The 22,895-nt window shown below is 41.0% G+C and overlaps 1 protein-coding gene across 3 annotated transcripts in view; it reads left to right on the top strand.

Moving 5' to 3' along the window:
* The window catches only part of cntn4 (contactin 4), a 169,907-nt gene extending 147,472 nt beyond the window's left edge, over nt 1-22,435 (top strand). For 2 of the 3 annotated variants that reach the window (XM_029694672.1, XM_029694673.1), the window contains 11 exons: nt 10,379-10,554; nt 11,889-12,009; nt 12,779-12,937; nt 13,604-13,753; nt 13,961-14,031; nt 17,851-18,085; nt 18,370-18,485; nt 19,419-19,605; nt 19,700-19,812; nt 19,908-20,076; nt 20,424-22,435. In XM_029694672.1, coding sequence (XP_029550532.1) covers nt 10,379-10,554; nt 11,889-12,009; nt 12,779-12,937; nt 13,604-13,753; nt 13,961-14,031; nt 17,851-18,085; nt 18,370-18,485; nt 19,419-19,605; nt 19,700-19,812; nt 19,908-20,076; nt 20,424-20,515 — 1,589 coding nt within the window. In that variant the 3' untranslated portion in view covers nt 20,516-22,435. The remainder of the gene's footprint in view (nt 1-10,378; nt 10,555-11,888; nt 12,010-12,778; nt 12,938-13,603; nt 13,754-13,960; nt 14,032-17,850; nt 18,086-18,369; nt 18,486-19,418; nt 19,606-19,699; nt 19,813-19,907; nt 20,077-20,423) is intronic. The other variant, XM_029694674.1, reaches the window with a different exon arrangement.
* The last annotated feature ends 460 nt before the right edge of the window (nt 22,436-22,895 follow it).

The following is a 22,895-nucleotide window of genomic DNA, read 5'->3' on the forward strand; positions in this document are numbered from 1 at the left end:
AAGCAAGTCTCTTCTTATTATTGGTGTCCTTTAGTTTCTTTGCAGCAATTCGACCATGAAGGCCTGATTCACGCAGTTGCCTCTGAACAGTTGATGTTGAGATGTGTCTGTTACCTGAACTCTGTGAAGCATTTATTTGGAGGCTGGTAACTCTAATGAACGTATCTTCTGCAGCAGAAGTAACTCTGGGTCTTACTTTCCTGTGGAGGTCCTCATGAGAGCCTGTTTCATCATAGCGCTTGATGGTTTTTGCGACTGCACTTGAAGAAACTTTAAAAGTTCTTGACATTTTCAGTATTGACTGACCTTCATGTCTTAAAGTAATAATGGACTGCCGTTTCTCTTTGCTTATTTGAGCTGTTCCTGCCATAATATGGACGGTCTTTTACCAAATAGGGCTATCTTCTGTATACCACCCCTACTGTACCTTGTCACAACACAACTGATTGGCTCAAACACATTAAGAAGGAAATAAATTCCACAAATGTGACCCACCACCTGGATTCGATCTTATGTCGCAACATTTTTATTGGTGTTTTTTACATTGGATAAAAGTAGAGTCTCAGAGCTACAAAATGGTATATCATACACTGCATTTTTGAGGAACAATGGGAAAGTAATTCTGCTTTGAAAGTTGACACATTTGTAAACTCACTTTTGAGAAAATGGCCTTTGAATGTTTTGGTATCTAGTGAAGAGCTCTTCTTTGTCTACACCCATTCAGCATAGTTCACACACCCTTAATTAGCCCCACCCATCTCGTTTCGCTCTCGGAGCATTTAGAGCACACACCTGATGCTCTGGCCAATGATTTGTTTACCTCTGGATAACAGGAAATCAGCCTAACCAACAATTTCATTACGCTTTTTTGCCGATGTTTACTGACGCTGGCCATATTCAACGGGTGTTGCACACTTTAGCTAAGACATGTAGGTAGCTAGGTGAACAAGGAACCTAGCTAGATAAACAACGTGTAAGATCACACCCATCACGTAACGTTAGCAAACGAGCCAGCCAGCTAACATTAGCTAGTTAAACAACAATGAACATAGTGCCAAATCATGTTGTTACTGCCCTGCATGAATCTGCTCGGAGCTAACCAACCATGTTCAATGTTAGCTAGCTAACATTAGGCTCTAACTAGCAAAGCAAATTGCTCTGGGATACGAATAATAACGTCACCTAGGGAGCCAACCAGCTAACTTTAGCTAGCTAACAGTACACTTTAGCTTAAGACATGTAGCTAGCTAGGTAAACAATGAACCTAGCTTGGTAAACAACGTGTAAGATCACACATATCACGTAACATTAGCTAACAAGTCTGCCCGCTAACGTTAGCTAGTTGAACAACAATGAACATAGTGCCAAATCATGTCATTAGTACACTGCATGAATCTTCTGGGAACTAACCAACCAGGTTCAATGTTAGCTAGCTAACATTAGGCTCTAACTAGTAAGGTAAATGGTTCTGGGATACGAATAATAATGTCATACATGTAAAATGTTTTTTTATATATTGTAAGGGGTGCGTAACCGGTGGCAGGGAAGTCAAAATCAGGAGAGCAGAACTTGGTAATAGCCATAGCAGTTTAATTGCAAAACCAATGGCATAAAAATAACAAGATATGGGTACTAGACCCCATCGCGGACCAATGAACGCGTGCACAAGCACTTACAATAAACAATCCCACACAAAGACATGGGTGGAACAGAGGGTTAAATACACAACAAGTGATTGAGGGAATTGAAACCAGGTGTGAGGAAAAACAAGACAAAACACATGGAAAATAAAAAGTGGATCGATGATGGCTAGAAGACCGGCGACGCCGACCACCGAGCACCGCCCGAACAAGGAGAGGACCCGACTTCGCCGGAAGTTGTGACATATATGGTGGATTGGAAATGATGCAGACAATTACGTTGATAGAAGTCACAATCTATCTGCAATATTCAAGCTGATCTACCCCCTAAAAAGCGAGTGTGAATCTCAGCAAAATCATTCAAGAGCATTTTTCTCATACAGTACTTGCCTCCTTAAGCTGTCTACATGCTTCACATGCGTAGATCGACACACACACACGTGCACTTGGGTGGAGTCGGATTTTTGGAGCGACGCACACCTTTTGGCTGATCCAGACTCCCAAATAACAACATTCCCAAGGGGGCGACAGAGGTTTTCTTGTTGTCTTCTAATTTCTGTTGAAAGCAAAAGAAGAGTAAAGTTCTCTTGTTGTCTTCAAGAGTCTTCCCCTTGCTAGCTTGTTGGCTAAGCATAGCCTGCAAGCTAGCTAGCCTTTTAGCTTCGCACATCTCATTGTGAAATAATCGGGTTGATAATAAGAAAATATGTAACCGACAATATTATCCCAGTTTGATATGCTGCTTGAATGTATTCACTCCCAGCAAGCAGCTGTTTTTACCATTTCAAAATAGCCTAGAATCACGTTGTTATCACTACTATATTTCTGGGGGATTCTAATAAGGCTACAATGTTGTTTGGTTTACTGTGTGAACAGTTACTGATATTATATTTGGTTATCAATGCAAAATAGGCTACTTGATGCATGGCCTATAAAGTACACATAGATCAGAACAAGGAACCGAGCCAGTTGGTGGTAAAATACAGTTTAATAGCCTACTGCCCCATGGCTACGCAAGGAATTATATTTTGCGTTCCAAATGTCATGGGGCGCAGGAATCCATTGAATGTTTGTACGTACTATAAGGAGCCGCCCCTTTTGTGACAAAAAATGATGTTGTCCCACGCCTGCTCCTGCTCCCCCTCCCTGGCGCTCGAGGGCGCCAGGCTGCCAATCATTACGCACACCTGTCACCATCGTTACACGCACCAGCGCTTCTTTGGACTCACCTGGACTCCATTACTTTGTTGATTGCCGTGCTATATCTGTCTGTTCCTCGGTTTGATCCCCGTGTCAGCATTATTGTCATTTCGTTTCCCCTGTTCAGACGCTGTCCTTGTTTGTTTCATACCGGTTATTTATTAAATGTTCACTCCCTGTACTTGCTTCTCGTCTCCCAGCGTCTGTCCTCACATGTTGCTCCGAATTTTCCATCTCCGTAGGGTATAAATTGGCCTTTAGTGGCATAACATGTTTATTAACTTTCAAAGCAGCATAACTTTCCCGTGTTTCCTCCAGCTACAGTGTATGAAATACCATTTTGATGCTCTGAGGCTACTTTTAAAAAGTGTGAAAAAAGAAAGGAGAGAAATACAGCCACATATCTTATCCGCAGATACAGTAGCTACAGATGTACTGTTATAGACAGGATGAATAGAGTGTTGAGAGCAGCTCACTAGAATATGTCTCTTTATTTGCACAACGTTTGCTCACCAACCACCAACGCTCCATTGAGGTTTGTCCTTGAGAGAATCCTTTTTGTCTCTTGAGGAAAATGTTAAGTATCCATGTTGAATGGCTTTAGAATCCTTTCTTTGCTCTGCATTGGTAAAGGGCTTTCTTTGTGTTTCCTTGATCTAAAAGGCTGGGAAATGAAGATTGGGTTTGAACTATTAATTTCTTGCAGATACCCTATAAGAAGTTAGTTACAGGGTGCATTGCTATTAGCGTTAGCGCAATGACATGCTAGCTGTTCCCATAGACTTCCAGTCATTGAGTCTACGATTATTAATTTAAAAACCCATCTGGGCAAAAATATATATATATTAAAAAGTACAGCTTTTTTGCAGCAGTGGCAACAATCTGTGAAAACTCTGTCAAAACCATGTGACTCTGGAATACTCCTAATACATTAGTCAACTGCACATAGCCACCCTTGAGCAGAGGGCCTGAAGAATATGTACACCAGAGAGGAGTACACATTTACCCCCCCAAGGCCATTAAACTTGGAGGGAAGTTTCCACAATGGTCGATGGGGCATCTCTGCCTCAGTAGCACTAGCTACATAGCCTGTGAGAGCATTATTCACGTATGACTGGCTGTTTGTGGGATGAGCAGAGGCTGAGCAGAGGCTGAGCAGAGGCTGTGGCCGAGTGAGGAGTGTCAGCCGCGAGCCACAGGGACGGGAGAGGATGGCGCTCACATTAATTCACACCTTAAACAGTCAGCCCAGCCCAGCTCCTTCTATCTCTCTCTCTTTCCCGTCATTGACTTCCCACTTTAATGATATTACTATGCAATTTAATGTCTCTCCAGTTTTTCTGCTGTTCACCCTCCCAGCAGTCCCTGGAGTGTAGTGGGATCTATCTGTCGGGGTGGTTGCAAGCTTACCATCTTGTCTCTGATTGACTTTGCTTAGTGAGAGGGGTGCGCTCCTCGCTCTTATAGCCACAGTAGGTAACAAGGCATTATACAAGATAGATATCAATCAAATGACGCTGGAGAGCTCTGCTGAGGTTGTGTAACCAAGCAGGGTTATCCATACAATCTGTCACAAATGATGATGGAGTGGAGTAATAAGAGACGTTTTCCCAGTATCGTCTTTACAGTGAATGATTGGCTCTGGTCAGCCTCAGAGCTTAGAGCTGACTATGCATGGCCATATATCTGGCCACCAGGTTTTTTAAATGACTGTCACATTAGCATTTAGGTTGCTATGTCAGTTAGCATTGGATATTTCACCTGAATTTTGTCAGCACTCTGTCTTGACATTCACATGTGATTAGGTGTGTACATTTGTGACAATTATGTTATAAAGATACCACACTGAGAGGAGTAAAACAAAAAAAATCTGATCAGCAAACTAACAATTGGCATTTTGTCAAGAATTAGACAGTCAAACCCAAAGCTCCTATTGCCATGTTCTCACAAGCGATCCGTCAAGGGAAAGAGGAGTTGTAGCTTTTTCTCCCTTTCAACCCTATTGGCATTGATGGACATTTAATAAACGTGTTCTCTCTGCAAATAGAAACCCAGACACTTGAATAGTTGAGCTCGTGTGTCCCATTGTGTCTGACTGTGTCACTATATAGCTCCCCATTTTATCTTCCCTGGAATAGGGCTGAGCCTTTAGGACACCCTTTCATTGTATGTTTAACAAAATCAGTGGCGTGTTTTTATGGATGCCAAGGGAAGCCAGGCTTCCCCCACAAAAATTGTCCAAGAAAAAAACATAAAATAATGTATCTCAACTCTGTTTCATAATTTCCATTCAATTTGCAAGAGGAATTGTATATGGAGAAACTTGTGTGTTTTGTATGTTTCTCAAATGTACATTGTATCTTTATATTATGACATAATATAGTATCTCACTGGAGAAAGCATCCGAGCGAGTGAAACATCGCCCCTCTGTCTCCTTATGTGTAGCCCATCTATCTGATGCTGTCTGGTCAAAAAGAGTATGATATTGTTGCAGCACATATCATTGAATACAAGGGAAGCCAGTGAGCATTCTCCCTTGATAAAAATATCATAGAATAATAAGCAATGAGCTTTGAGCTAAACTGAGTGAGCTCAATTGTGAATGATCCTGACACACCAACAAAAAAAAAACGTGTCAAGGGAAGCCAGTTTGGATTTGGCTTCACACCAATCATATCAAAAGCCAAACGTCATTGACATAAAAAAACTTGAATTGTTGCATCTCGTTGTGTTGTTGTCTTCCGTTGTCTAACTAGCTAGATAAAAATGGCACTTTCCTAAATTAGCCATGGATGGAGATAGAGATTTGGAATTGTGGTTTTACTTAATTATCCGTACTGGCCAATGATTATAATGGCGATCTGATCCAACCATAAGTTCATACATTGTGCCTCTGGCCTGAGAGGATGGAAGTTCAATATGTAGCTAGATGTTGTAGGCTAATGTTAGCTGGCTATTAGTTGCCCATGAAAATAAGTTAGGCTAGCGAGCATGCATTTTAGCCAGGTAGCTAGCCTAGGACAACAAAAATTAAAAGTATAGTATGACAGAGTCATAGGCCATTTCGGCAACACGAAAGAGAGGAGGATGGTATTGGCATTTCTCTACAAGCATTTCTCTACTTTTTCTACACACACACACACACATGTTTGTTTTACTATCCTTGTGGGGACCAAACAATTGATTCCCATTCAAAATCCTATTTTCCCAAACCCCTAACCGTTAACCTAACCTTAACCCCAAACCCTAACTCCTAACCCTAATCCTAAACCTAACCCCTAAGCTTAAAATATACTTTTTCCTTGTGGGGACCGGCAAAATGTCCGCACTTCTCTTAATTTTCCTTGTTTTACCATCCTTGTGAGGACTTCTGGTCCCCACAAGGATAGTAAAACCAAAACAAACACCCAGAAATCAGTATCATGGACAGCCACATGATATTTAGCTTACCTTGATTGGACTAAATTGTATTTAGAATCTTGGAGTTGTCACTTTATTAGACTAAGCATAGGTGATTAGATGATTTTGAAATGTTGAAGCTGAACTGTTGAAGCTGAAATGTTTCTGGAGTAGTGGAGGCAGCTCCTGTTTTCTTTGCGACTTGCGGTAACTCTTTGGGGTTCCAAATCAATAGTTGTTTAGTGGTCCAAAAATGTCGAAAACATGAACTTGATTGACCATGCTGTAGGTCATGTAACTGATTGTTACATGCAATATGCTTTGTGGACTCCACCGGACAGATGTTACTTTCCGGTTTTGTGATGAAACACAAAGGTGTGGTTGGATTTATTCGGCCACTGTGTCTTCTTATTGTCTCGGTCGTAGACCTATATATAACGGTGGCAAGGCATATGAACTAAAAGGTTATAAAGCAAACAATGCAATTATCAAAACACATAGGTTGTAATATGGCTTTTTCTCCTGGCTTGGCTTCCCTAGTGATTTTATCGCTACTGAACAAAACCCATCAGCTGATAGCGGTCTACTCTGAGATCAAAAAGAGACGAGATAAATTACATTCTGAGTAGAGGGCATTACATGCAGTAAGGTTGGGGTAAATTCGGAATTCCTGAATTTAATTCAATTCAACCTATGAATTGAAATTGTAATTTTAATTGGCCACAAGAACAAGATGCAGAAATTGAATTGAATTTGAATTAAAGGAAGTAGAATTCAATTCAAACCAATTTAAATAAATTCCACTGAGACATGAAAGATACAGTATGTATCACATTCCTGTGAAAAATATTTTGCCAAAAGCATATGCCACCTCTTACTGACTACAGATTCCATTTTAAATATCAGTTTGATTATAACTTGATGTCAAACAGTATTTTGTTTGTATTTTTGTCATGAGATGTTAGGTTGTTCCATTCTGCTTCATCCTTCCATTCTGGAGTGTTGATCTAATGCATTCTGGGAAATGTATTTTTTATATTTAATAACATGTAAGTGAATTATGAATTATTAACCTAAAAAATAATCTTAGAATGCTTCCAGACAACTGTAATTATTTAAAACTATTTTTAGGAGGATAAGTTTAAAAAATGACATGTTTCAAGAAAATTTAACAAGGTATTGGCAACCATATATTATGTCAAAATAAACATTAATAATGATGTACAGTACCAGTCAAAAGTTTGGACACACCTACTCATTCAAGGGTTTTTCTTTATTTTTACTATTTTCTACATGTAGAATAATAGTGAAGACATCAACACTATGAATAACATATATGGAATAATTTAGTAACCAAAAAAGTGTTAAAAAAATCTAAATGTATTTTATATTTGTAACGGGCGTCGTAAGGAGTGGACCAAAATGCAGCGGGTGCTCATCTTCTTATTTATTAAAGGAAAAACACTTAAACAAAACAAATGACGAAAACAGTCCAATAAGGTGCACAGACTATACTGGAAACAACCACCCACAAACACAAGTGAAAACCAACACAACTAAATTGGCCTCCAATTAGAGACAACAACAAACAGCTGCCTCTAATTGGAGGTCATTGACAAAAATAACATAGAAATAGAAAAGCTAGATAAACACATAGAAATAGATAACCTAGAACATAAACCAAAAACCCCGAAACACACAAAACAAACACCCCCTGCCATGCCCTGACCAAACTACAATAACAAATAACCCTTTTACTGGTCAGGACGTGACAATATTTGACATTCTTCAAGTAGCCACCCTTTGCCTTGATGACAGCTTTGCACACTCTTGGCATTCTCTCAACCAGCTTCACCTGGAATGCTTTTCCAACAGTCTTGAAGAAGTTCCCACATATGCTGAGCACTTGTTGGCTGCTCTTCCTTCACTCTGCGGTCCAACTAATCCCAAACCATCTCAATTGGGTTGAGGTCGAGTGATTGTGGAGGCCAGGTCATCTGATGCAGCACTTCATCACTCTCCTTCTTGGTCAAATAGCCCTTACACAGCCTGGAGGTGTGTTGGGTCATTGACCTGTGAAAAACAAATGATAGACCCACTAAGTGCAAACCAGATGGGATGGCGTATCGCTGCAGGATGCTGTGGTAGCCATGCTGGTTAAGTGTGCCTTGAATTCTATATAAATCACTGACACTGTCACCAGCAAAGCACCCCCACACCATCACACCTCCTCCTGCTTCATGGTGGGAACCACACATGCAAAGATAATTAGTTCACCTACTATGCGTCTCACAAAGACATGGTGGTTGGAACCAAAAATCTCAAATTTGGACTCATCAGACCAAAGGACAAATTTCCACCAGTCTAATGTTCATTGCTTGTGTTTCTTGGCCCAAGCAAGTCTCTTCTTATTATTGGTGTCCTTTAGTAGAGGTTTCTTTGCCGTCTCTTCTGAACAGTTGATGTTGAGATGTGTCTGTTACTTGAACTCTGTGAAGCATTTATTTGGGTGTAATTTCTGAGGCTGGTAACTCTAATTATCTTATCCTCCGCAGCATAGGTAACTCTGGGTCTTCCTTTCCTGTGGCGGTCCTCATGAGAGCCAGTTTCATCATAGCGCTTGATGGTTTTTGCAACTGCACTTGAAGAAAGTTTCAAAGTTCTTGAAATGTTCCGCATTGACTGACCTTCATGTCTTAAAGTAATGATGGACTGTCATTTCTCTTTGCTTATTTGAACTGTTCTTGCCATAATATGGACTTGGTCTTTTACCAAATAGGGCTATCTTCTGTATAACACCCCTGCCTTGTCACAACACAACTGATTGGCTTAAACACATTAAGAAAGAAAGAAATTCCATAAATTAACTTTTAACAAGGCACACCTGTTAGGGAACTACCTCATGAAGCTGGTTGAGAGAATGCCAAGATTGTGCAAAGCTGTCATCAAGGCAAAGGGTGGCTACTTTGAAGAATCTCAAATGGAATATATATTTTGATTTGTTTAACACTTTTTTGGTTACTACATGATTCCATATGTGTTATTTCATAGTGTTGATGTCTTCACTATTATTCTACAATGTAGAAAATAGTCAAAATTAAGAAAAACACTTGAATGAATAGGTGTGTCCAAACCTTTGACTGGTTCTGTATGGAATAAATTATCTATCTGAATTTAAATGATTTTCATTTAATTCAATTTGACTTCCTTTAATTCAAATTCAATTCAAATTCTGCTTCCTATGGGTTGTGGCCAATTGAAATTCAATTGAAATTCAAGAATTGAATTGGAATTAAAGACCAAGTCGCAACTCAATTCAGAATTGACCCCAACCCTGCAATGCAGGTATCGAATGCACTCTGGATGAAGACTGCACTGCCGGCACTTTTTACAGGAATCTATGGCTGCCTGTCCAGGGATCATTTGCCATGGTTAATTTAGTTGGCGCTCAGAGTGGATATTTCAACCGAGTACTCACAGCACCCCCAAGAGGGAGACAAGCACCGTACAGCATCAGAACAAAGGGGCTCCTTATTCCTCTCATCATTCCGCTCTCGTGCTCCTGTAGCTATCTTTCTTGTCTCTGCTCACACTCACGCTGGAGACGAGGAACACTGTCTGTCTAATTCCTCAGTGAAACAACAGCAACACACCACATGCATGCAGAGACTTGAATAGAGAATGTGTAGTGAGGGGAGCCCTGCACGTGTTTATTTTCTTTGAGTGGCTGCAGAAGTCAGGGGGTCTGCAGACTGCCGATGTGTGAATTACAGTACCTACCGACTGAAGGCTGAGCTGACAGTGACAGTTGGAGCACATTCTCTAGGTACAGGTAGACAAGCCTTCGCAGTTCCCTCACTGTACCCTCTGGCTGGCTGAATCTCATTAACTCTGGTAATCACACTGGCTTTTGTTCTGGGTTAGTGTGTTTTTACCTCCACGTGTCCATTTATTCGTTGAATTCTGCATTTGAAAAACATGGAAGATATTAGAATTTTGCACAACAATTGGAATAACCTTTTACAGTATTTTAAGCTTGGGTTTTCCCTTAACACTGCATATTGTAATGGTTGCTTTTAGTATGTGTTTTGAGGCTGTTTTATTCACACTAACAGTCGTGCATGTGTGCTGTTTTCCAGAGCCGACCATTATAACCACGCCACCGTCCACCCTGGACGTGACTGTAGGAGAGAGCATCGTGCTGCCGTGTCAGGTGACTCATGACCCGTCTCTAGAGCTCAAGTTCACCTGGTTCTTCAACGAGCAGCTGATCCACTTTGGCAACCACGGCGGATACTTTGAAAAAGTGGGCGGTGTAAGTGCATAAGCCTCCAAATATTCCCTCCCGATTCCCTCCCGGGGCCATCAAGCCACCCATTTATAATCAAAGTGTCATGTCTGAAAAATGGTGCCGTATTACCACGCTTTTACACCATGCTTGTCAGGAGCACTGCAATGCATAATGAATAGGAAGAAACACACATCTTTACTACACCGTGTTGCAGATTGCTTATATTTTATTTATGCCACTGCTCTCTCATGAAAATATGTCATTAAAGAGACATTGATTTTTCAACCCCTTCAGAAATTACATTGAGAAAGGTCAAGGGGTGAAGCTGGTGATACATTGGAACATCGATACCGTGGTTCCCTTCCTTTAGTGAGGTCATATCAAGTAGGGTATCCGCAGTGCAGAGAATGTTTGGAGCATGTGTATTTATGTGTGGTGAAAATGTGCTGCACATAGTTTATTTTAAAATCACATTTACATATTCCCCATCCTTCCCTAAAACCTACCAAGCTCAAAGCTCAGATCATATGCCCTGTTTTGCATAGGTTTCCTCTTTCAGTTACACTTTACGTTAACTACAAAACACTTAAAAGCTACTTTTAAATCTCCCCTGTCTGAAGAAGAGTGATGAAAGTCATTGTTCCAGAAGTGATTAGTAGGGGCATGTACATTACACTCTCTGGTCAGGTTGTCATGTTTTTCATTATTTTAATCGTAATAGTTTTCCTTTTACATGATAAATGACACCACCTGGAGTTACATACATTTGTATGCTGTTTTTGCCACATCCAATTTAGCTTTTGCCACATCCAATTTATGACCGGTCCTGATTCCACTCAGTACTGGGCTGATTAAATGATAGTGTGAAAGTGGGAACTGCAATTAGAAATGGAATGAAAAGAACTTGAGAACTTTACCTTTAAGCTTTGCTTGATCATTGAAATAATGAGGCCACTGTTCCACAGCTAAAATCAGCACGTGTATGAATACATTTGTGTAATAATTATAATTAAACGTAAGTGCTCTGCCCGTCTCACATGTACAGGTATGCCGATAACCCTTTTAAAACATGGAAACAGATCACAGTTAAAATCCTAGAATTATAATACAATAATAGGCATACAATGACCTTGAATAGTTTATTTTTAAATATACTATTTCTGCTCACATATTATTATTTCTGCTCAAATCATCATATTTAATTTATTTTAATTACACGTTGGTAAAATGTTACTACAGTATATTAATCGTTGTGCTTGCGTATGTGTGTGTGTGCGTGCATGTGTGTGTGTCTGCGCGTGTCCATCCGTCCGTGCGTGTGCGTGTGTGCATGTTCATGTGTTTGTGTTGTATGTTAGCAGCATTCAGCTGGGGACATCATGATTCGCAATATCCAGCTGAGACATGCAGGGAAGTACACCTGTGCAGTGCAGACCAAGGTGGACAGCATCTCCATCGCAGCAGACCTGGTGGTCAGAGGTACTTCTCTCCGTCTATACAGGACAAGCAATATTTCATGAAAGATACCTTTATTTTGACTACCATTTATTGTTATTTAATAATAATGTAATACATGCTTATTTAGTATGATAAAGTATCATGCAATGTTAACACTTTCACATATTCAATATGGGTTACCTTTGTAGTAGGCATTTGTCGATCTTGAAAACCTTGTAAACCCCACAGAACTGATCCCATGTTGGAAAGTCATTCTCATGTGCTTGAAAGGTCATTGAAAAATAATGGTAATAGAATGCAGTTTGATAGGGAACAATCCCACCCACTCACTTGATTGGTTCAGTTATCCATGGCAACAACAAAGCATTATTTAAGTTAGCTGTGCAGATTTTGAAGGGGTCCCATCTGTGTCTTTAAGACTGAATGAGATGGATGCTAGTTAGTAGTCTGTGTTTATTCTCCATCATCCTGGACATGCCTCTAATTAAGATGTGAAGGCATTGTACTCTGTGAGATCAGTTGAAAAGATGGTCAGATAGAGACGTATCTCTCTCTCTCTCTCTTTTAATCTAATTAGACAGAAAAGCTCCCTGAGGTTTCACACCAAACTGATTTCACCAGCTGTACTCCTAGTGCTGAAGGCAGACAGTGATAAGGACACCAATGCTCTTCTCTGCCTTTTTTATACTTCTCTCTCTTTCTCTCTCTCTCTCTCTCATCACTGTCTCTCCCTCTCTCTGTCTCCCTCCCTCTATCTCTCTTCCTGCCTGGCTGTGTACCGTATCTGCAGGTCCCCCAGGCCCGCCTACCAGCATCCATGTAGAAGAAATCAGTGACACCACAGCCTCTCTCTCCTGGAGGCCCGGTCCTGATAATCACAGTCCAGTTACAACATACACTATCCAGGCCAGGACACCATTCTCCCTGGGCTGGCAGGCTGTCACCACAGGTAGGCTCTTCAAACAGCTATTGCCTCATCAAAGCGTTATATAGGGGTCTGATCTCCATTTTCTCTTCTCCGTGTGAGAGTATGGGCCCATGAGTGACTTTACATCAATTCCAAATGGCACTTGATTGTTCAGTGACAGGGTTCACTGCAGATTTACTTGACGGCAGGTGTTGTTGAAATGTGGATCCATTTCCAGATGTCTGACTTACAGTGAATGGTGCTGTTTGATAGCATAGGAAAGAGCCCCATACGGAAGTTTGGATGGCGTTTCTAGAGCAGGCTGTAGTTATGCATGTTTGGTACTGTTCCAATTATTTTGGGGAGGAGCCTGTTAGTTTGGGGAATAAATACATATTTCATATATATATATTGATACTGCATCTTTAAATGTGTGTCACTGTACAAGGCAACATTAGTGCCAAGAGTTTTTCCTGGCCATGCCTTTTATGGCCAGGAAAAACCTGACCAAACAGGGACACTGAGTGAGGTCCACCCTTAAGGTGTGTGTTTTGTCTTGTGCGTGTGTGAGTGAGTACACCATGTGTCCTTCTGTGTAATTAGCCCCCTGCACCTGTGGAGTGTGCTCAGTGGGCCTTTCAGCCTAGAGGACACTCTCCTGCTACCTGCTTCATTCTGAGGGGAGGGGGTTGTTTTGTTTTGTGCCAGTTCCTGAGGTGGTGGGGGGCCGCCGCCTGACAGCTACAGTAATAGACCTGAGCCCCTGGGTGGAATATGAGTTCAGAGTCCTGGCAAGCAACGCCATCGGGACCGGGGAGCCCAGCAAACCATCCAAACAAGCAAGGACTAAGGAAACATGTATGTACGATATTCATTGAATCCCTTCAATTCTGCATGTTTTCATTTTTCTTATGTGCATCTTCTTGCCATTAGTTTGTCTGGTATGGTCGGAAAAAGCTATTTCAATGTCAAAGAATCTAATCCGGATGTGTTGTTATCGTGTTATCTTTGATGGCTGGGGTCGACTGAGTTGAGCAGGATTACGATTACCCTCTGTTCCCCCAGCGCCGAAGGTCACACCAGCTAATGTAAGCGGAGGTGGAGGCAGTCGCTCAGAATTAGTGATCACTTGGGAGGTAAGCAAGCCGCTCACTCCAATACTCCCTCACCCATGGAGGGGAAGCCAGAAGTCATTATTCTCTAAGGAGTCGGGCCGTTGTTTCATTAATAACAGCAGCCAGGCTTATTGTATGGCATTTCATTTTTAAGAACAGAGAGGCAATAACTGCTGCTGTCTCCCTGGGGGAGAGAAAAATGCCTTTGAGGTTTTAATAAGCTAATTAAACAGAATGATTCTTCACATAGTCACAAGCAACTTTTTCAAAGATTGTGCTTTCCTATCTTTTTCAGTCTTACAGTTCTTCTCAATCCCGTACAAGCGTTTTTTTTTTTTAACAATGTTGCCGATTTTCAAAACAAAGTTCAAAAGACACAGAACTCTGTGGCCTTTTGCAAAACAGTAAATGCTTTTTCAAAAATGTAGTTGCCCTTAAAACATAAATACATTCATCAGAACTAAATGATACTGTCAAAATTGTAAAAACGTTCATCAAAAGAACATGAATGCCTGCAAAAAGATTAATGCAGCCATACTTATGTCTTGAAGTCAGGCAGACAAAACAGAAAGTTAGTTGGTCTTTTAAAAATCCCAGGAGATCAATACATTTTCTTTGCAGTCACTAGATAATGATGATCAAAATTGGAAGTATAACTATCCAAAAGTGCAGAATTATGGGCAATTACTCTCCATGTATGCATATTTCATCAAACAATTTCATACACATCAAATCAAATGTTATTCCTGGTGAAAAAATTAAGAAAAAAAAGTACATTGAGTGACGGATGCGTTCATCGGTATCATCACAGTACAATTCCATGTATTCAATACATAGACTGGTTTGCTCATAGTTTTGTAAACTTTCCATCGGTGCACAGAAACACAATCCACAATAGAAACAAGGAAAGGTGAATACAATGGTGGAGATGACTTAAGAGGAACCCAAAGTTACTTAGAAGTAACCCAACTTCATTCTCTGGATCTCTGCATGTCCACAATATTGTAAAGAAATATCTCAGTCAGGGACTCAACTTATTGTTGAGAGTTAGAATAATAGAGTACTACACAAGGTGGAATTAAAACATTTGGTGTGCATCAGCAGTCAACAAATTAGCCCGTGTTAGATTGGTAAATTAGTCTAGCGGCCAGCTATCTAAACTTGTAGTAAGCTTGGTCCAATTACCGGCCAGGGTGGGGCCCATTGATGATCAGTCATCATATTAAAAACTGCAAACATTTGCCTCCACCCTATGGCAAAATGTTTAGAACTGCAGTAAATTAGCTGTAAAACTGCACATTTTTCTCTGTACCCCATGGCAAACTGTGCAGAATTGCATGAAATTAGTTATAAAATGGCAACATCTTCTCTCCATCCCATGGCAAAATGTATAGAATTGCAGCAAACTTGCTTTAAAAATGGCAACATTTTCTCTACTCCCCATGGCAAAATGTGCAGAATTACAGGTGATTGCAACTTTTAAATAATAGTTTTTTTCTCTCACATGTCATGAGGGGGGCAGACCCACAAGCCACTGCGGCCCATCATGACGAGTTAAATTTTTTGGTGGCCCCCACCCCCATCAAAGTTGCCTTCCCTGGCCTAGATCTTTCCCTATATTGTAATGTACATGGTATAACACTGATGGGGTGATTTGGAATGTTGTGCAGTAGGATTTACTGATTGTGTATTCACTGATTACAATTATATTTAATGTTTTGCAAAAGGTGGGCTAAGATATGCAAGTCAGGTACTAAGGCAAGAAAATGATCGGAAGTTCTGTAAATGTATTTGAGCATTTGATCATTGCTGTTCTGCTATAGATACGTTTCAACACAGATTCAAAAATTGCTTGTACGCGATTGAGAAAATAGGTGATTAGCCCTGCTTGAAAATCATCCACTGCTGTGAAAGTTTTGCAAATTGACTAGTGAATGTTAATGAGTTCAATTACAGTCTAACTTTGCCTTAACAACGTTTCAATACAGCCTTGATTGGAGTTACTTCAGACTAGAAGTACAATGGACTAAATTATTTCAATGTGTAGCTACACAATGATTTGAAAATGTAAGCTGTCTGTCTACATACTACTTTTCCAAAGCAGTGGCGGTCGGTGCCATTTAAGATGAGGGAGGACGATTCATTTTCTTATTTCTATTACAGTATATTGGATGACTGTCATTCATATTCCATTCACCCAACTCAATGTAACATCGATAGGTTTAGGCTACTACATGATACCAACATTTTCCCTATACCCCATCATGCGGTTGCTAGCTTACAACCTAGCCTATGAATGAAAGTCTGCAATGTAGGTCAAGAGAAAATTTGAGAAATCAAATCTCTTGCCTGCATCTAGCTGATATAGGGTGTAATCATTAGTCCAACAGTTGCAAACAAGAGTTTCTATTGGACAAATTCAGGTCTGTTTATCCCTGATTCATTCCAATTGCTTCTGTTTAAGAAATAGTTTTCAACAGAATCGGTGGAGTGAATACACCCCTAATCACACTCAAACACAGTTCACTTTCATAGCAGCCACATACAAACAGCATGAATGATCCCTTTGATCATAGTATTCCTTCTCGTATCTACGTGCTCTCTTCCTCTCAGCTTTTCCCTTCGCTTGTGGACTTCAGTGTACAACACATCAGCATTCTGTGACCAGGCGAAAAAACCTTTCCTAGCCAAACCTTCATATCATAACCGCTAACTGCTATACACGCCTACATCATTGTCAAAATATAAACATCATAGTCAGCATAGCTACTCGAACTAACTAGAACATGCAATACAGTGTACAGTCAGCAGCAAGCAGTTTAGCAGTTACACCGGTGGGCCCCAGTGACAATAAATTTATACATCCAAAAGCTTACCTTGACTTGAAAGAGTTCCAGTGTTGGATAGCCATAGCCAGCTAGCTAGCATAGCTGCCCTCTCTGTTTGAGCCGGGTGTTTGACTAGACTAAACTAGCTAGCTGCATTCTCTAGCTAAGTAAGTGAAAGTGAAAAAAAATACAACAAAATATAGCTCTCTCTCTCTCTCGCTTGCTTCTCCTTTATTTTTGAAGAAATTAATTTGTTCAAAACTGTTCAATTACTGTCTTTCTCTCTCTTTGAGTCAACTACTCACCACATTTTATGCAGTGCTAGCTAGCTGTAGCTTTCAGTACTAGATTCATTACTCTGATCCTTTGATTGGGTGGACAACATGTCAGTTCATGCTGCAAGAGCTCTGATAGGTTGGCGGACGTCGTCTGGAAGTTGTCATAATTACTGTGTAAGTCTATGGAAGGGGGGTGAGAACCACAAGCCTCCTAGGTATTGTATTGAAGTCAATGTACCCAGAGGAGGACGGAAACTAGCTGTTCTCCGGCTACACCATGGTGCTAACCTACAGAGTGCTGCTGAGCCTACTGTAGACCTTCATTGCCAAACAGAGTGTTTAAATCATTTATTTGGTGACATATGAATATATTTAGTATAGTTTTATTTAAATCGGATAACTTTTTTAATGTTTCACTATTTACATTTTTATGAAATTCACTGAGGAGGATGGTCCTCCCCTTCCTCCTCTGAGAAGCATCCACTGTTCCCAACTATTATAAAATAGAATGCCCTTTATATAACCATGCATCTTTGGGGAGTGTTGACTTGCACAATAAAAGTCAGTCCCCATAAATATATGAAATATGATGTGCTTTCAGTCTTAACAATAGCTAGGTGGCGGTATCATGCTGAGGGCGCTTTATTATTGATGGACGTGGGTGTTCACTACTTGTGCACCAGTTTCAATGTGTGTGTGTATGTGTGTGCGTGAATTTGTATGTTTTCTTCTAGCCTGTTCCTGAGGAGCTGCAGAACGGGGGAGGGTTTGGCTATGTGGTGGCCTTCAGACCGTACGGCGCCACAGGCTGGATGCAGGCCGCAGTGCCCTCATCGGAAGCCTCCAAATATGTCTTCAAGAACGAGAGCATCCAGCCCTTCTCCCCCTTCCAAGTGAAGGTTGGAGTGTACAACAACGAAGGGGAAGGCCCTTTCGGACCCGTCATCACCATCTACTCTGCAGAGGAAGGTTGGTAAAAAATTAAGTCATGTCAGAGGAGTGGCAGTGCTTCCCGGGCCTCAGTTCACACATAGCGTTAAAAAGCCAATGGAGAGATGTCTCTGGATAGTTTATTCCCGGTCAATACAGTGATCTTGCTGCCCATGCTCTCCTATCTGCAGATGGTTGGTTCCCACTACTGCTGGTTCTGGTTCTCTCTGTACTTCTGATGAAAGAGATGGACCCACTTTAAGAGTCATCAAAGCCTGCCATTACTTTTAAACTCATTCAAATTATTTTTACATTTCACCCAGAGCCTGGCAGAGCGCCCACCAGGATCCGAGCCAAGAGTCTGTCTGCGTCTGAGATTGAGGTTTCATGGAAAGCCCTGCCTTGGAACACCAGCAAGAGAAGAGTCCTAGGCTATGAGGTTAGTCAAGTTTTTTTCCTGTTTCCCTCTACCTATTTGTGTGTCAAAGTGTTTACTTGCATGAGTAAAGGCATGTGTGTGTCTGTGTGTGTAGTCGTGAGCATGTGCATGTGTGTGTGCATGTGTGTAGCAACTAATGCTGTACGATCTTGTTCTATTCTATTATTGATGAGTGTTGCTAGCTCATGCACATTGGGCATCTCAGATGTAATAGGTTGTTATGTGTAATGGTCCAGCCAGGTCCCCTGTCTGTTGAGTTGTGTTTCTCTTGTTGCTGTGCTAAGTGCTGTTACTAACTACACTGATTAGTCTAACAGTCTAGTGATGCAATGCACCAGGGGACAGAATATTTAGCCTATAATCCACACTGTACTGTAGGCTAAAATTGTGGCTTTGAGCTCAGTTGGTTGATTCCAATCCTTAGTCAGCTCACTATTGACATTCAGTATTGGAAAAAATATATATTTTCATCCATGGGATGCATAAAGTACTGGAATTATGAATTGTTGACCATTTAAAGTAAACAGGGAAGAGGGGCCTGAGCAAACGGTTCCTGTGAGGGAAGACAAATTATATTTGTGCTGTCAACCGTGCCAGCTATTTCAGCCTGGACACTCGGGTGACAAAGAAAATCTGTTATCATTCAACTTGACAGCTGGGACATTTTACACATTGTGATTTCTCTTTGACCACGCCATTTAAACACTCCCTCACTTCGAGAGCTAAGTAACCAGAACCAAGGCACCTTATCCATGGAAAGACGAGAATATATGAGGTGACACCATACAATGAAATGCTGTTTTTATACCAATTCACTGCAGTTCCAGTTTACAGTTCGTGGACAGCGTCTACCAAAAACAGGTTTTTACAATGTTCTCACAAATTAGTGTCTGCATTAATGTCCCTGGTTATCCTCTTTCTATATGGTCTCAGTTGAGGTACTGGGAGAAGAGAGAGAAGGAGGAGGCAGCCAGTGTGCAGAGAACGGTAGGCAACCAGACGTCAGCCATTATCCGAGGGGTGAGAGGAAGCAACACCTACTACGTCACAGTGAGAGCGTACAACACGGCCGGGGCTGGGCTTCCTAGTGTTACTGTCAATGTCACCACCAAGAAACCACGTAAGCATCTACCCTGCTTTTGGTGCGAGCGGTTATTTCCATTGACTTATTGGAGATCATGTGATCTTCATCCTCATGTATTTGTGTCCCTCAGCGCCCAGCCAGCCCCCGGCGAAAGTCATGTGGAACACATTGAATTCCAAGATAATCCTGAACTGGGAGCAGGTCAAAGCCCTGGAGAACGAGTCAGAGGTCACTGGCTACAAAGTAAGGAAGCACTGACTGCATGGATTTAGTTAGAAATAGTGACCGTTGTCATGGTTTCTCCCGGGTGACCTTCTACCTGTGTGGTCCATCCCTAGGTGCTCTACAAGCGTAACCGACATAGCCGTCCTAGTGTCATGGAAACCAACACAACGTCGGTGGAGCTCTCCCTGCCGATGGATGAGGAGTACTTCATCCAGATCAAACCATTTGGGGAGGGAGGAGAGGGGAGCAGTAGCAGACAGATCACAATCCCCAGAATACCAGGTCAGTCTCTAGTGGACTGCTTCCTCATACTTCATTCATCTCAATGGCGTTGCCATAGCTATTGCCAGTACTGCTTTATTGTCTTGACTACGGACTGGAGTTTTTCTGGCCCTAGTCATGTCTTCAAAAGGAACAGATAGAGTAAGGATTATCTATAAAAATTAATAGTGCCAGGATTTAATCCCGGATTTAGGTATTCAGAATTGCGTGTAAATATGCCCAAGGTTTGATCATCAAAGCATTTAATAGCACAAAAGCCTTCAACAATGAATTGCCAACCAGGCTGCTTGTCATTTTCTGTATAAACAGACAGACTATCAAAGCCCATTCCTTTTCATGTTTTTCAGGTCCCAATGCAATTGGCTCGGCGACCAAGGTCTCTACTTTATCAGCCCTCAGTACAATAGCACTGTCTTTCACAGCGCGGACATCGTTATGACAAACCGCTACCAGCGAACATTGCATCTGATGTGGAGGCAACTTGACAACGGAACAGGAACACCAACCACCCAGTCTGGTGTAACTAGATCCATTCATTTAGATTTTAGAGGCAGGAGGATGAGCAACATTGGAAAACAAAGTCACTGAGATGAGAGGGAGAGAAAGGGCCTCGCTTCAGCACCCCGTCCACCGGCGAGAACAGGAAATCGACCGATGTCTTGACTCTGTTGTTACCAAAGCAGCTTTCATTAAAAAAAAGAAAAATGTCTTATATGCATCTTTTGTATGACATGTCTAGCTTTTATAGATTTCTTTTGAAACCAATTCATAATTGGTCTGGGCTTTTTATAAAAGGCAAGGTTGAGGTGAGTTCAGTGCATGGTGCGTACCTACATACAGATCTGACAGTTTTAGAATTTGATAAGTTTTCAGTTTGTTGGAAAGAGCACTTTTGTCGTCTGAAGTGAATAGCATTTTTTGGTCAAAGAAAACAACCTGTTACTGTGGTTTCATGTCAAACAAAGACCATAGTTCAGTCTTAGAAATGTATGAATTTTTACCACCATCTAGACAGATATGTTGAGTATATTGCTTTATAACTATTTTTTTATTACTCCATAAAACATTGCACTGAAGCCTGATGAAAAATGAGACTTGATAGAAATGTGACAAACTATGTTAAAGGATGAGAGGGACTTTATTGTCCCTTGCTGGTTTGGAGTCCCATCTTCCATAGGTTTCTCTGCCTTGGCCATTTAATTGCGCTGGCTGTCTGTCTCATCCGCTCATCATCCTACTCATCCTCTCAGTTACATTAGCCGTGTGTATACTCTAAAGCTATTCTATTCTTTGCCTTGTGTGTGCCTCATCATATCTTCGAAATCCTCAGGTCCTTAAAGAGCCTTAACTTATCTATCAACAACTATTATAAACATAGATGTATGTTGTTATGCAGCTGCTGTATGATGTGTAGCTACACTCTGCTGTATGATGTGTAGCTACACTCTGCTGTATGATGTGTAGCTACACTCTGCATTAATAGACAGGTTATTACCATCCCGTGTATAATCCTACAGTCATTCTTAGGGCCAGGAGTTTTTTCCTGGTCAGGTTATGTGGTCGGGAAAATCTCCTTGTCCTTGTCATATATTATAGTTAGGGCCAGGGGGTTTTCTGACCATGTGACCTGACCTGGAAAAGCTCTTTATGAAGGAGAATTGTGTTTCAACAGTGTAGTGCTGTTCAGCGTGGTTTAAATGTAAGGTGGAAAGCCTGGGACATTTTAGTAGGTCCACTGACTGCTTCCCTACTAAAAGATAAATGCTACTGACAAGTTTTCCTTTCCCATAGTCTTCTGATGCCATGTGATACTGGTACAGTACAGTACAGTACAATACAGTCCCATACATATGTAGCTTGTAATCCAGTGAAAAAGTAAAAAGTACAGGTAGTTTGTAGTACTTTCGAGGGGAAGTTTAGGCAGACTAATGGGTCTGACTCAGAATCATGCATCGAGAAATGTGTAATATACTTTTTTGTACACTTCAGATCATTTATATGAAATAAAAACCTTTCTAAAGAGTTGATTAACCTGGTTTTTATGTAATAACACAAATGTTTCATACAGTAGCTAAATGTCGCTCAGCATGACTGTATTTGCCCTTCTTTTCTGTCCATTTGCTAACTGACTGAATGGCTTGAGACCATGCAAAGAGATAGCAGGTTTGTGTATCTGTACCCATACAAGTCAAACCACTTTTATGTCTGTGCTTCTGTCTCAAACAGCTGTACTCCTGTAGGCCTACAAACTTTGGGATTTACCGGTACTACCATCCATTTACTCCATGTGAAGTTCTGTTTTTTGCTGTTGTTGGTTGTTTATACTGTGTTAATGAATAAAGTTTATTGATTTATATAAGTGAGTGAAATTCAATGGACTTATTTCTTAATACTTATTACTTGAAATCAGAATTAATTATCTTGTAATTCATATTACATCCAGTAGGCGGTGCAGCAAGCTTAATTTCATGGTCAGGGAGCAAGTGTAGATTCAGACTTAAGAAATGTATGCCTTTCCTACACACACCTTTCCTTCTCAGTAGTTGGATTCAGGACCTTATGCTGGTGCATAACAGGCTTTACAGGCGTGGTTCCCTTGCGCAAGCTGAATAAATGTAATTCAACCACTGAAAACCCTCCCACTTGCTGGCCAACAGATTTTCTTGTGGAGTTTTCACTTAATACAATTTTCAGTACATGTATCTAAAGCAATCCCTTTAAATTTACCATGTGATACTGGAACAGTACGGTACAATATTTATACTTTTCTTTACAGACTCGTTAGAATATATGGACAGAACAGTTCAGAATATTTGGGA

The sequence above is a fragment of the Salmo trutta genome, chromosome 16, assembly GCF_901001165.1.
Source record: "Salmo trutta chromosome 16, fSalTru1.1, whole genome shotgun sequence".
Taxonomy (NCBI): Eukaryota; Metazoa; Chordata; class Actinopteri; order Salmoniformes; family Salmonidae; genus Salmo; species Salmo trutta.